At 35.5% G+C, this 14,893-nt stretch overlaps 1 protein-coding gene across 20 annotated transcripts in view; it reads right to left on the bottom strand.

Moving 5' to 3' along the window:
* Positions 1–14,893, bottom strand: part of CDC42BPA (CDC42 binding protein kinase alpha) — a 309,540-nt gene that overhangs the window by 180,671 nt on the left and 113,976 nt on the right. For all 20 annotated transcript variants that reach the window (XM_082612490.1, XM_082612482.1, XM_082612485.1 and 17 more), the window contains exon 5: positions 9,400–9,548. In XM_082612490.1, coding sequence (XP_082468616.1) covers positions 9,400–9,548 — 149 coding nt within the window. The remainder of the gene's footprint in view (positions 1–9,399; positions 9,549–14,893) is intronic.

The raw sequence follows: 14,893 nt of genomic DNA, 5'->3' as shown, positions 1-14,893 counted from the left end.
ACTTCTCAAACTACTCCAAAACACTGAAGAGGAACGAACACTTCCTCTACATTCTACAGGTCCAGCATCACCCTGATACTAAAACCAGACAACAATATCACAAAAAAAGAAAACTACAGGCCAATGTCACTGATGAACATAGACGTAAAAATCTGCAACAAAATATTAGTTAATCATATCCAGCAACATATTAAAAGGATCATATACCATGGCCAAGTGGGTTTTATCCCAGGGATGCAAGTATGGTCCAATATTTGCAAATCAAAGTGATACACCACATTAACAAATTGAAGAACAAAAATCATATGATCAGCTCAATAAATGCAGAAAAAGCTTTTGACAAAATTCAACACCAATGTATGATAAAAACCCTCCACAAAGAGGGCATAGAGGGAATATGCCTCAACATAATAAAGGCCATATATGATAGGCCCACAGCTAACATCATACTCAGTGGTGAAAAGCTGAAAGCATTTCCCGTAAGGTCACGAACAAGACAAGGATGCCCACTCTTGCCACTTTTACTCAATATAATATTAGAAGTCCTAGCCACAGCAATCAGACAAGAAAAAGAAATAAAAAGGACTTGAATTGGAAGGGAAGAAGTAAAACTGTCACTTTCTGCAGATGACATGATACTGTACATAGAAAATCCTAAAGACACCACCAAAAAACTATTAGAGCTCATCAATGAATTTGGTAAAGTTGCAGGATACAAAATTAATTTACAGAAGTCTGTTGCATTTCCATACACTAACAACAAACTGTCAGAAAGATAAATTAAGGAAACAATCCCATTTACAATCTCATCAGAAGAATAAAATACCTGGGAATAAGGCTAACTAAGGTGGTAAAAGACCTGTACTCAGAAAACTATAAGATACTGATGAAAGAAACTGAAGACAACACAAACAGATGGAAAGATATACGGTATTCACTGAGTGGAAGAATATCGTAAAAATGACCATACTATGCCAGCCAATCTACAGAGTCAATGCAATCACTATCAACATACCCATGGCATTTTTCACAGAACTAGAACAACTTAAAATTTGTATTGAAACACAAAAGGCAAAGGCAAAGGCAATAAAAGCAAAAATAAACAAATGGAATCTAATTAGATTTAAAAGCATTTGCACAGCAAAGGAAATTTGACAGAATGAAGAGACAACCTACTGAATGGGAGAAAATGTTTCACCAAAACTGATATGAGCAATAAGGGGTTAATATCCAAAATATAAAAACAGCTCAATATCAAGAAAACAACCCAATTTAAAAGGGGGCATAAGACCCAAATAGACATTTTTCCAAAGAAGACATACAGATGGCCAACAGGCACAAAAGAGATGCTCAACATCATTAACCAGCAGAGAAATGCACATTAAAACCACAATGAAATAATCACCTCACACCTGTCAGAATGGATAACATCAAAAAGACCACAAATAACACGTGTTGGCAAGGATGTGGAGAAAAGGGAACCCTCATACACTGTTGGAGGGAATGTAAACTGGTATAGCCACTGTGGAAAACAGTGTGGATGTTCCTCAAAAAGCTAAAAATAGAACTATCCTATAATCCAGCAAGTCCATGCCTGGGTATGTATCTGAAGAAAACAAAAACACTAATTTGAAAAGATACATGCACCCCAATGTTCATAGCAGCATTATTTACAATAGCCAAAATATGGACACAACCTAATTGTCTATCAATAGATGAATGGATAAAGATGTGGTGTACACACACACACACACACACACACACACACACACACACAATGGAATACTAGTCAGCCATTAAAAAGAGTGAAATTTTGCCACTTGCAACAACGTAGATGGACCTGGAGGGTATCATGCTTAGTGAAATAAGTCAGACAGAGAAAGACAAATACTGTATGTTATCACTTATAGTGGAATCTAAAAAATAAGATAATTGAATGAATATAACAAAAAAGAAACAGACTCACAGATATAGAGAACAGACTAGTAGTTACCAGTGGAGGTGGGGGGTAAGATAGGGGTAGGGGATAAAGAGATACAAACTACTATGTATAAAATAAACTACAAGGATATATTGTACAGCACAGGGACTATAGCCAATATTTTATAATAACCACAAATAGAGTATAATCTATAAAAACTGTGAATCACTATTTTGTACACGTAAAACTAATATAATATTGTAAATCAACTACACTTCAATTAAAGAAATTTTTAAATATAAAAATGGACTGAGGTGATAGTTGCACTTATCTGTAAATATAGTAAAAACCACTGTATACTTTAAATGACTGACTAGTATGATATGTGATTTATATCTCAATAAAGCTGTTAAAGAAGTTTATAATTTAATCTCACAGCAATTTTTACACAGATCCCCTGAATACCACTGGCAAGTTATACAAAAAAAACAGAGATCATTCTTTCCTAAGGGTGAAAAAAGTTTGGAAAAAAAATCATATGAAGCAGCAATACAACAATGATTTCAAATGTTAATTATCGAAGATAATATCTAGTGCAATTATGAGTAGAGCCAACAAAAGTTCGTGATTTTTATATCATTTTTTAAAATTGCCTTTGAAGGGTTTAAAATGGAGAGGGAATTCTCCATTTTTTTAAACTGCTTTAAAAGTTTAGTCTACCATGATCTGACTATACGGATATCTATTTTCACTAAGAACTTTAAAAAATTTTTTCCTTTTGCAAAATGATAAGTGCTCCATAATAAAGGAAATTATCTCTGCAGATTATGTATACATATCTAATTCTCTCTAAAAGTATACAACTTTAAAGTGTTGTATACTTTATAATATCATTGATGTTTGTAACAGAACAATCTGCCAACCATCAAAGACCTTCCCTTCTCAATCAAAGTAGTTTCTAGCAAGGTACTTCTAGTTTGGAGGCAAAATGTGCAGTGCTCTTAAAATGGTGTTATAGAAAACTACACTAGAAACAGACATCAAGGTAAGAGCTTAGTCCCTGAAGGACACAGGGTATCAGAAGGTGACATTTTGATTATCTATGTAGAGTATCTATATGGTACTGAAAAACACCACAAGAGTCCTCATCTTTCCATTTTTGTCATCTGAAACTAAACCACAAGATAATCAAACACAGTATTTGTAATCAGATCAATTAATTAGACTGTTCTAGTGGGATTGTGTTTCTCTCATTATTAGCATTCTTGAAGTTGTAGCTGGCAACTTGAACACAAAGTCTACTGCTGAGTTTAGTTAGCATATTTATTGAGAAATAAGTTGGGGTTTTTTTCAACCTATAATTAGGGCTTACTTTACCATAAGCCAGTATTTAGCACACACTTTAATCACCCTGAGTCAGATACACCCAATGATGCTGCGTAGTTGTTAGAAATAACCTCTATTCACAAATGTTGCATATAAGCAAATAAATGATTGAAAAGAGAGGACATACCCTGAAAGTGCAAACTGCTTATTCAGCAAATAAAAAATGGAAATGCTGGCATTTCAAACTTTAAGGTGAAAATTAAAGTGCACCTATGGCAAAGTCTAAAATCTGAGTTGAGAGATGACTGAAAAGAAGATATTTTATGACTGCCAAAATAGCATTTCGATAAATGCGGGGTGGGGGGGGGAAACCATTTTGTTAAAAGCAAAGGGAAAAAATGGTTTTATAATGCATGCTTTTGTAATGCTGATATTTTTTGATACAGTTGACCCTTGAACAACATTTGGTTTGAACTGGGTGGGTCTACTTACACATGACCTTTTTAAAATAGTAAATATTACAGATGGAGGAACCTCAAATATGGCGGAACCAAGGATATGGGTGGAACTAAGGATACAGAGGGCAGACTATAAAGTTACAGGTGGATTTTCAACTGCATGAGTGTCGGGATCCTAACTCCCACATTGTTCAAGAGTAACCTGTGTTGTATTTTTCTAAGTATTCAAGTGCTATCTTTAACATTAAAATAATAATAATATATTACTTCTGAACCATAATGGTCATTCTCTGTGTATCGTGTTTACTTTGGTTCTCCTTCCTTAGCTAAGCTAATTCAATCTCTTGAAATGTCTTCTTCCTATCATATACATGGCTTTTTCCAAGAGGTCTTCCTGATTCACCTGTTCGCCTAACTTATTTATTTTTTTTATTTTACATCTCCACAATGTTTAGTATACAACTTTACTACTTTTTTTAACCTGGTTTTGTCATCATTTAATTGCTCTCTATTATTACAGTTAAATTTATACACGTAACTTCTCAAAATGAGGGGGTATTTCTTTCATTTCTGTTGTCTCTCTCACCCAAGAAACTAGCTAGAACACTGGGAAAACAGTACTGATTGAACAAAACTTTCATGATGAATGAATTTACAAAATTAAAAATTTGTCCAACTTGGGCACAACTATGAAGTGTAAGTATTTTGTTAAACATCTTCTTTCAGGGGCTTCCCTGGTGGCGCAGTGGTTGAGAGTCCGCCTGCCGATGCAGGGGACACGGGTTCATGCCCCGGTCTGGGAGGATCCCACATGCCGCGGAGCGGCTGGGCCCGTGAGCCATGGCCACTGAGCCTGCGCGTCCGGAGCCTGTGCTCTGCAACGGGAGAGGCCACAATAGTGAGAGGCCCTAGTACTGCAAAAAAAAAAAAACCCCATCTTCTTTCAAAAGACAATAAATTGAAAGTAAAGAGCATATTATATTACTTAACATAAAAGCAAGGGATATCTTACAGCTGCCCCCACTGCCACCTCCAACACCCAGGACAGAAGTATCCACAGGAAAAAGAGATTATTAAATGTTTGCTTGAAATGTGTCACCTAGGACACTAATGTAATTAAATATAAAGGGGAAGATGATTTACTTTTATTTCCCATAAGACACCTTATCTACACTCTCATTATTTTCCTCCTAACCTCTGGCTGTTCCTTCTTAGTTTGCTTCCTTGACTACTCCTACTCCACTCAGTCTCCAAAAACTGGAGTTCTTCAGGGCTCAGTCCTGGATCCTCTTCAATACTGACTGTTTCACAGAGCGAACTTAGCTTATCCCATGATTTGCGTATCATCTATGTGTTAATGGCACCCACATACTTGAATTACAGATACCAGCCTTACAGGTGATAAGAAAAATCACTTCCGGAGCCTAAGCAAATCTGTCAATCTTGAGGAATTCACCAAAGTTTATAAGAATTGCATATGTAACATAAAGAATTTCTTGGGTTTGGTTTCCAGACTTCAGAAGAGCAAGTAATCAAATTACTTTTTTCCTTAAAATCTTATTATTTTGAAGTTATTGCAGACTCAAAGCAAACTGCAAAAACAGTACAATGAGTCCCATGTACCCTTCTACCCAGCTCTCCCCCTTACTCCCTGTAACATATTATAGCTGTAGCACAATAGTAAAATGAGGAAACCGACACCTGTACATTAATGTTAGATTATAGACCTTAGTCAGTTTCCATCCTTTGTTTCAACCTTCATGTATGTGTATGTAGTTCCATGCAATTTTATCCCACTCACAGATTTGTGTAACTACTACCACAATCAAGATACACAACTGTTCCATCACCACAAAAAAGAACTCCCTCTTGCTGCCTTTTTGGTCACGCAGCGCAGCATGTGGGATCCTAGTCCCTTGACCAGGGATCGAACCCATGCCCCCTGCAGTGGAAGCGTGGTGTCTTAACCACTGGACCACTAGGGAATTCCCTCATGCTATGTTTTTATATTCCCTCTCACTCCCCACACTCTTCCCTGCCCCTCTCCCCTGGAAACCATTAATCTGTCTTCTATCTCTGTAGTTTTGGTATTTCAAGAATGTTACATAAATGGAATCATACAATATGTAACATTTTGAGTTTTAGTTCTTTTCACTAAGCATAATGCCCTTAAGGTCCATCCAGGTTGCTGCATGTATCAGTAATTCATTCCTTTTTATTGTTGAGTAATAATCCATTACATGGATATACCAGAATTTGTTCAACCATCACCCACTGAAGGGCATCTAGGCTGTTTCCAGCATTTTGCTATTACAAATAAAGCTGCTATGAACACTCATGTACAGGTTTTTCTGTGAATATAAGTTTTAATTTTTCTGGGATAAATACCTTAAAATGTAATTGCTGGGTCACAGAGTAAGTACATGTTTAATTTTTTTTTAAACTTTCAAACTGTTTTCCAGAGTAGCTGTACACATTCTTATCAGCAATGTGTGAGAGATCTATTTTCTCTACATATCAGCATTTAGTATTATCACTACTTTTTATTTCAGTTATTCTAATACCTTCTCATTGATATCTCATTGTAGTTTTAATCTACATTTTTCTAATGGCTAATGATGTAGAACATCTTTTCATGTGCTTAGTTGACATCTCTATCTCCCCTTGGGTGAAATGTCTGTTCATGTCTTTTGCCCATTTTATAATTGGATTGTTCAAGATTTTTAAATTTTGTTTTGAGAGGTTTTTTTTAAAATATTCTACATAAGGCCTTCATCAGATATGTGGTTTGCAAATATTTTCTCCCCTTCTACAGCTTGCCTTTTTATCTTCTTACCAGAATCTTATGTAGAACACGTTTTTAATTTTGATGAAGTCCACTTCACTAGTTTTTGTTTTAGGGACCATGTTTTTGGTGTCACATCTAAAAACTCCTCACCAAACCCAAAGTCCAGAAGATGTTCTCCATTGTTTTCTTCTAAAACTTTTATACTGTACATTTAAACCAATGATCCATTTTGAATTATTTTTTTGTATTTGTGTGAGGTTTAGGGAAGTTTGGGTTTTTTGCCTATTATTCTAGCCCGTTTGTTGAAGACTATGCTTCCTCCACTGAACTGCTTTTGCAACTCTGTCAAAACCAATTGGGAGTTATGTGTGTTAGTCTCTGTCTGGGTCCTCTATTTTGTCTAGTGATCTATGCGTTTATTCCTCCATCATTACCAGAGTCTTGCTTAAGCTTAAGATAGTGATATTGTAAGTCTTAATATCAGGTAGAGTGATTCTTCCTAATTTATTCTCCTTTTTCAAAATCATTTTAGCTACTTTAGTTGTTGTCTTTCCATATACACTTTAAAATAAGCTTGTTTTTATCTTTAAAAAAATCTTCACTACTCTAAACAAAATTTTTGTTTATGTCTTGTGTTTTGTGTCCCCAAACACACTGGAAGCATCTTCAGTGTCAGGACTGTATGCTATACTTACTTAAAATTTCACATAGTTTGGCACAATGCTATTTATAAAAGAGTATATTTCCTCAGTAAACCATTTGCTGAAAATATTCTATCCAGAAAATGGGAATCACATTTTAAGAAGAGCATCGATGCATCAGAACATGTCCACTGACAGGCAAAGGGAAAGACAAGAAGGGAGGGAGAAGAGGTGTGGGAGTGGTCACAGGCTAAGAGTTTGTGTGTGTGTGTGTATGTGTGTGTGTGTACACGTGTGTGAGACCGTGGGAGAGAAAATGTGTATGTCAATTTTGACAAGAGACACTATAAATGTTTAGATGTTTAACCTACAGAAGAGATGACTTCAGAAGGCATGATGACTATAAGATAAACTATATTATTATATGTGGCTCTGAAGGCAAAACTAGGACCAATGATTAAGAGAAAAAGAAATTCAGCTTAACATAAAGTAAAATTCTATAACACTGGAGCTGTCCAACAATGGAATAAATAGGATTCATTTAACATTAAGTACCTTGTAAAATTAGAGGTATTCAAGCAGCACTCAGGGCTGAAATGGATTACAATCCACATTTCAATATCAGAAAGATAGTTGTTACCCAGAATGCTGTCCTGAGAAGAATTATAAGACTGCATATATAGTCAGTGGGAAGGAGTCCTGTGATCAGTTAAGAATATTTGTCACAGCTTGGCAGAAGGGAGGGTAACAGAAATACCTCATATTTACTATCTCTAATCTAGATGAATTATTTTCAGAAATAATAAGTCCTTGTTGCGAATTTAGATGTGAACTGAGTAAGGTTTCTCTAAACTCCATGAGTCTAAGACTAGCATTCTTTAAATGTTCAATGAAGTGATTCTTTAAAGTATTTTTAAATGACAGTCCTCAGCTAGGATCTTGGCTTACTGCTTAAGCAACAAACCAGCACTTTTGTTTCTCATCCAAATAATTCACTCTTGAGACAACCATACCATCTTAAAAACTGCATTGTGCTTTACAGTTTTCAAAGTATGTTCATGTTTTTGCTTTCAAGAAAATTTGTGACTATCAGATATCGACAGAGAAAAGCATGTGAATAGGAAAAGTCAAACTGAGATCTGAAAACTACAAAATTTTTTAACCAAAAGATTCTTCTTTTAATAAGGTCCTAAAACTTCACTACTAATTAAATCAATCAGCATAAGATACCCAAATCTTAAAAAAAACAAACTCTGAAACAGAAAACTTTTCTTCTGCCAACATTCTTGCTCTTCACAGAGATTACTCTCATTACCCACAACTCAAAAAGAAAGAGCCGGGCTTCTCTGGTGGCGCAGTGGTTGAGAGTCCACCTGCTGATGCAGGGAACACGGGTTCGTGCCCCGGTCCGGGAAGATCCCACATGCTGCAGAGCGGCTGGGTCCGTGAGCCATGGCCGCTGAGCCTGCGCATCCGGAGCCTGTGCTCCGCAACGGGAGAGGCCACAACAGTGAGAGGCCCGCGTACCGCAAAGAAAAAAAAAAAGAAAGAGCCATTGCTGTCTTCGAGCGTAAGTTATCAGGAGTGAGGTCACTAGACCAGCAGGGGCAGGAGCAGCAGCAGCAGCATCACCTGGGAAGGTGTTAGAGATGCCAAGTCCCCAGACCCATCCAACCTACTCAATCAGAAACTCTGGAGTTTTAACAGCCCTCCATATGATTCTGATGCATGCTGAAGTTTTCAAACTATGGCCTTAGAAAATGGTTGTTTCTTTCCAACATGCCAGGATCCCTTCCCTTTCCCTGCTTCTCCTTAGTGTCTCTTTACTCTTTCTCACATTTTGCACAACCCAAAGATTTTCTCATTTGAGTGATTAATTCACCAATAACTTTGTGAGGATTTCCTACTTTCTTTCTTTTTAAAATGTGAGACTGCCTTTTAAACCATCCAATAAGTTTTAACATTTTTTACTACACATAAATTATTATGAGATGTTTACAGAGACAGAGATTTTTAATATGTGTCAACAGGCATAAGAACAATCCTACACAAAAATCATTTTGTAAATGGCCGGCTTTTTCTTCATTCCATCTTAAATGGTATACAAAATAACATATTTGTAGGAAAATTTTAAAATAAATCGTTATACCTGTCAAACAGTTTACAAAGAAGAAAGTATTCCATGGCCATCAAAATCACCACCTTCTTACAGAAACATCTCTTTTGACATTTATACAATCCGCTCCTTCACTGCATCTTACTCACCTGTGTACATAATGCAGTTGATGAACTGAATCAATTGCTATCACCATCTCAGCCAAGTAAAATCGAGCCATATCTTCAGGCAATCTATCTTCAAATTTGCTTAGTAGAGTAAGCAAATCCCCACCAACATAATAATCCATAACCAGGTACTGAGAATGAAAAATAAAATGTACTCAATAAATAAGGGTGAAAAAACAATGTATCTAATGTAAACCAAGGTCAAATAGCACTGAATCAAATACTTTTGTTTAACCTACTATGTGCTAACAAGGAGCTGGGTAAGATGATCAGCGCAGTCACTTATAAGTCTTGAAAATTTCATAAAGCAGTTAATAAATCTTCTAAAAACTGGGGCAGGAAACAATATAGGATTATCATTGCTTTGTTGTTGTTTTTTGTAAAGTAAAAATATGGAAAAGTAACATCATCATCAACTACAACAATAGACCACAGTTTTACCAACATTTCATAGAAGAAAAAACATTTAAATTCTCCAAATAAAATTTTAAAACTTTGAATAAGACAATCATTTACATTGAATAAATTCACCTTCATCTCACTACATTTTCCTTATTTCATCTTGAACCAATAACAACTTTATTATGACCAGCACTTGGATCAGCATTTGGAAGCCACTGGTATATAAAATATATAGCAATTCTCACCATATGCTTCTCTTCCCATTTCTGATACTGTGCAAGTATCAGAATGGACTTTTCTTAAGTATACATAAACAGAAGCCAACTAATTTTAGATAGGGACTCTTACGGGTATGTGTGTGTGATACTGTGATTTACAATAAGAAATATATAGTTTTTGGAATAGAGCAGAGAGTTCCTTAAAACCATTGGAATTTCCTAAGTGACAAGATAAAGGTGTCTTTTCTTATTTATAACAAGTCCCTTTCAACCACACCTAAGTTTATGTTAATGAGGTGACTTTTGGAAAACCCCTAGGAAACCTAAGGATGGGAGCTGGTTGCCAGGGAACCAACCAAGATTAGGGTATTGGAACTTTCAGTCTCACACCCTCCCCCCCAACCCCCGACCTCCAGGGAAAGGGACTGGAAGTTGAATCAATCATCAACGGCCATATGATCCAACAATCCCACTCCTGGGCTTATATCTGGAGAAAACTCTAATTCAAAAAGAAACATGTACCCCAACATTCATAGCAGCACTATTTACAATAGCCAAGACATGGAAGCAACCTAAATTTCCACTGACAGATGAACAGATAAAGAAGATGTGGTATATATATACAATGGAATACCACTAAGCCATAAAAAATAAAATAATGCCATTTGCAGCAACATGGATGGACCTAGAGATTATCATACTAAGTGAAATAAGTGAGAAAGACAAATACCACAAGATATCACTTACATGTAGAATCTAAAATGTAACACAAATGAACTTATGTTCAAAACAGAAACAGACTCACAGACATAGAAAACAAACTTATAGTTACCAAAGAGGAAAGGGGGTGGGAGAAGGATAACTTATGAGTTTGGGATTAGCAGATACAAACTACTATACATAAAATAGATAAACAACAAGGTCCTACTGTACAGCACAGAAAACTATACTCAATATTCTATAATATATCATAGTAGAAAAGAATATGTATATATATATGTATAACTGAATCACTTTGCTATACACCAGAAACAAACACAACATTGTAAATCAACTATACTTCAATTAAAAAAAAATCAATGGCCAATTATTTAATCAATCATGCTTAAGTAATGAAGCCTTCATAAAAAACCAGCATGGGGTTTAGATAGTGCCCAGGATGGCAAACAAGTGGAGGTGCTGGGAGAGTGGTACATTCTTGGAGAGGGCATGAAGCTCCATGCCCCTTTCCTCATACCTGCCCTACACATCTCTTTCATTGGGCTGTTCCTGAGTTCTGTGAGCTGCTCTAGCAAAGCAACAGCATCAGAGGAGGGGGTGGTGGAAATCTCCGATCTATAGCCTGTAGGTCAGAAGCACAAGTAACAACATGGACTTTGGACTGGGGAGTATGGGGAGCCATCTTGCAGGACTGAACCCTCAACCTGTGAGATCTGATGCTATCTCTAGTTAGATAGTATCAGAATTCAGTTAAATTATGGGACACCCAGCTAGTGTGGGAGAATTGCGTGATGTGTGGAAAACCCACACATCTAAGTGAAGTACTGTTCAGAGAGTACTGTGTGTAATGTAAATAAAAACAACAGAGTGTTCCTTTACAGTGTGTGTATACGAAAAAAGAAAAAACAAGGAGTATACACCAAAATGTTGACAGCGATTATCTCTGGGTTGTTAGATTACAGACTATGTCATAGCTTTTTGTTATTTTCTGGATTGCTTTATAAACATGTATTACATATACATGTGTATATTATGTTATGTCATGTTATGTCATGTCATACAATGAGTGAAAACTAGACATAGTGGAAAGATGGACTTTGTAGTCACAGAGACCTGTATTCAAATTCTGACTATAGGTTATAAGTGGCTTTTGAAAAATTAATTAATTTCTTTGGTACTTTACTTTGTCATCTATATAACTACAATAATGATACCTTCTTCAGAGTATAGCACTTAGCATGATGGTTAGTAAATAGAATATATTTAGAATGTAAGTTATAATGTCTTAAAGTTCAGGTGATTTTATTATAGAATGGAGTTATTATTTCAAGGATAGTACCAAGTAATATCTTATTGACATTAAGAGTTAAAGCGTCTTGAGAAAATTCACATTCTTATTACTATACATTAGAACTACAAGCATGGCAATTTTTTTAAATAAAAGAAACTTATTTCATGTTTTAAATCCTTGAAAGTTAGGGCAACAATGTATTTCAAATCCTGGTCTATGGTTTACTTGCTATATTTATTAGGCCTAATGTTTAACAGTCTCTGTCAAGAAGGTTAGAACAAAATAATTTAATGTAATAAAATTTTGTTAACATAAACATGTTGCTAGAATTGGCAATGGATGTAGAGCAGAAATCCACAGCTCTTACTTTAAAAAGAAGTACTTTGAGTATAGTAACAAACACAGAAAGTTTTCAAACAAAAAAACAAGTCTATTAAAACTGGAATCTAATATTTATACATAGAAAGTCATATAACATAACTCATTTCTTCAATAAACATTTACTAGGTGCCAATCAGGATTTTTTTGGTACCAAACAGAGGATAAAGAGATCAAAGGCTTCTACATCAAAGGCTTTCCTCTCTTGAAAGTGTACTCTATTCTTGCCACACCAGACTCCTAAGGTCTGAGTACACCATCTGTCAATAAACTGCTGAAAAATAATCATCTCAACATTTTTGCCACCCACGGTCACCATTTAAAACTTAGGCTCCTTGAGTCATCATCTATCTTCTACTTTCATCCACATACTGCTGCTATGTGCTTCCCTTAATAAACCCATGGATCCCTTCACTTCCAAGCTTTCAGTGTGCCTTACTGAACCTCTTCTACAGTAAACAACGTCCTTGAGATAGAATAAAAAATGATGAATACATAAATATTCCTAGTTTTCCTTTCCTGCTGCCTGCTAAATATGCTCTGGCTTTGCCTACTCACATTCTTTCCCCACCATGTCCTCAGAGGTAAAGTAGCTGTAGTTAAAACAGAATTCAGCAACTGGGAGAAGCAAGAAGCAGAAAACACAAAAGAAGATTCTCAAGAGAAAAGCAATGAGTTGAAAATGAACTACACTTGCAATAGGGTTTTAGTGTTAGGGAGACAAAAATGCATCCAGAAAGGCAAACAAGTAATAACCTCACATAGGAAAAAAAGCCCCTTTTCCTCTATAACATATCCCAATGAATGTCTCCAAGTCATTCTTTTATGTTTTTTCCTTTGTTCACTATAACATTCAACTAAATCATCCAGGTCCTGTTGAGTCTACTCCCTACTAAAATTTCTATGAAGTCCATCTACTTCTATCCCTACCCACTACCAACAATCCTAACCCAGGCTCCTGGCCTCTCGACTACATTACTACTACAAGTTTAAGACCAAAGTGAATAGCTTTCTATAATATATTTTATTCTGTAGATAATTTTCTTGGGAATGGAAAATAGAATACAGAACAAGAAAGGGACAAACAAATTCATTTACTAAGTCCACAGATATTTATATATAAGAACCTACTGTGTGCTAACAATACACTTATGCAATGGAGATACTACAACAAATTAGACATAATTCTTGCCTTCATGGTATTTACAATCTAATGAAGAAGAAAACACAAATTAATGGGCAATTTCAGTGTAATATAAATCTTTGACAGGGATAAGAAGAGGGTATTGCTGCAGGCTCTTAAAGGAAAAGAACCCAACCTTTTAATCAGGTTCATTCATTCATTTGTCTGAAATTTATTTTTGTACAAGGTATGAAGACTATTTTCTTACATACAGAGAGTCAATTATCTAAAACAAGTAGTTAAATATTCCATTCTTTCCCCCAGTTTAACTGAAATGCCCCCTCATTGTATTTTAAGACATTAATACACTTGGATCTGCTCCTGGGCACTCTATTCTGCTACAGTTGTCTATTTCTATATCAATATCATATTGTTCTCATTGACTAATTAGTAAAATTTAATATCCAGTAGGACAAGTTCTTATAGACTACCTTTAAAATATTACTCAATATGGCAAAAGTGTCTTTAAACAAGTTTAAGAAAACCATGGACTGAGAGGCAATATTCATAAGACATGTCAAGGAGATAATAATCCTAACATAAAGAGGTCCTACCAGTTGTTAAGAAGAGGGCAAGCAATCCAACAAAACTAGGTTGAGGATATTAACGGGCTATTTCCTCACATAAGAGGAAACACAATTAGCCAATTAATATTGGGCTGGCCAACAAATTCATTCGGTTAGTCAATACGCTGTTCAATAAAGTTCTTCGCGAAAGTGAAAAATGTCTTTTATTTTTACTTAAAACTGAACAAACTTGTTGGCCAACCCAATACATAGTCAAAACCAAAGCAACAAAGAGATATCTTTCACCAATTAGATTAGCAAAATGATCATTACTGTTTTGGAGAAAGTGACTTAAAACAACACTGCTTTTTTGGAAGACGATAAACTACAACTATTTGGGAAAGTAATTTCACAGTATCTACTTAATTTTAAAAGGTGCATACCCCTTGATCTAGCATTTCCACTCTTAGGGATATAGTCAATTAAAATAAAAGCTCCAATGTGTAAGGCATATGGGCAAGTATGTTTACTGGACAGCACTGTTGATAACTGGAACAAATAAGAAAGTATGAATAGAGATCAACAAGAAAACTGTTAAATGGATCCATTCAACATATCCATTCTATGAAATATGATACTGTTGCCCCAAAGAAAAATTAAATATACATGCCCATGAGATATTTTAAGCAACAACAGCAAGCTGCAGAGTAATATATACTTTGTAATCCCATTTTTATAAAAAGGAAGAAAATATACATACACACACAAACATACAATT

The sequence above is a fragment of the Mesoplodon mirus genome, assembly GCF_964341445.2.
Source record: "Mesoplodon mirus genome assembly, chromosome: 3".
NCBI lineage: Eukaryota > Metazoa > Chordata > Mammalia > Artiodactyla > Ziphiidae > Mesoplodon > Mesoplodon mirus.
The sequence above is the reverse complement of the archived record's forward strand: the minus strand, read 5'-3'. Positions and strand labels throughout refer to the sequence as shown.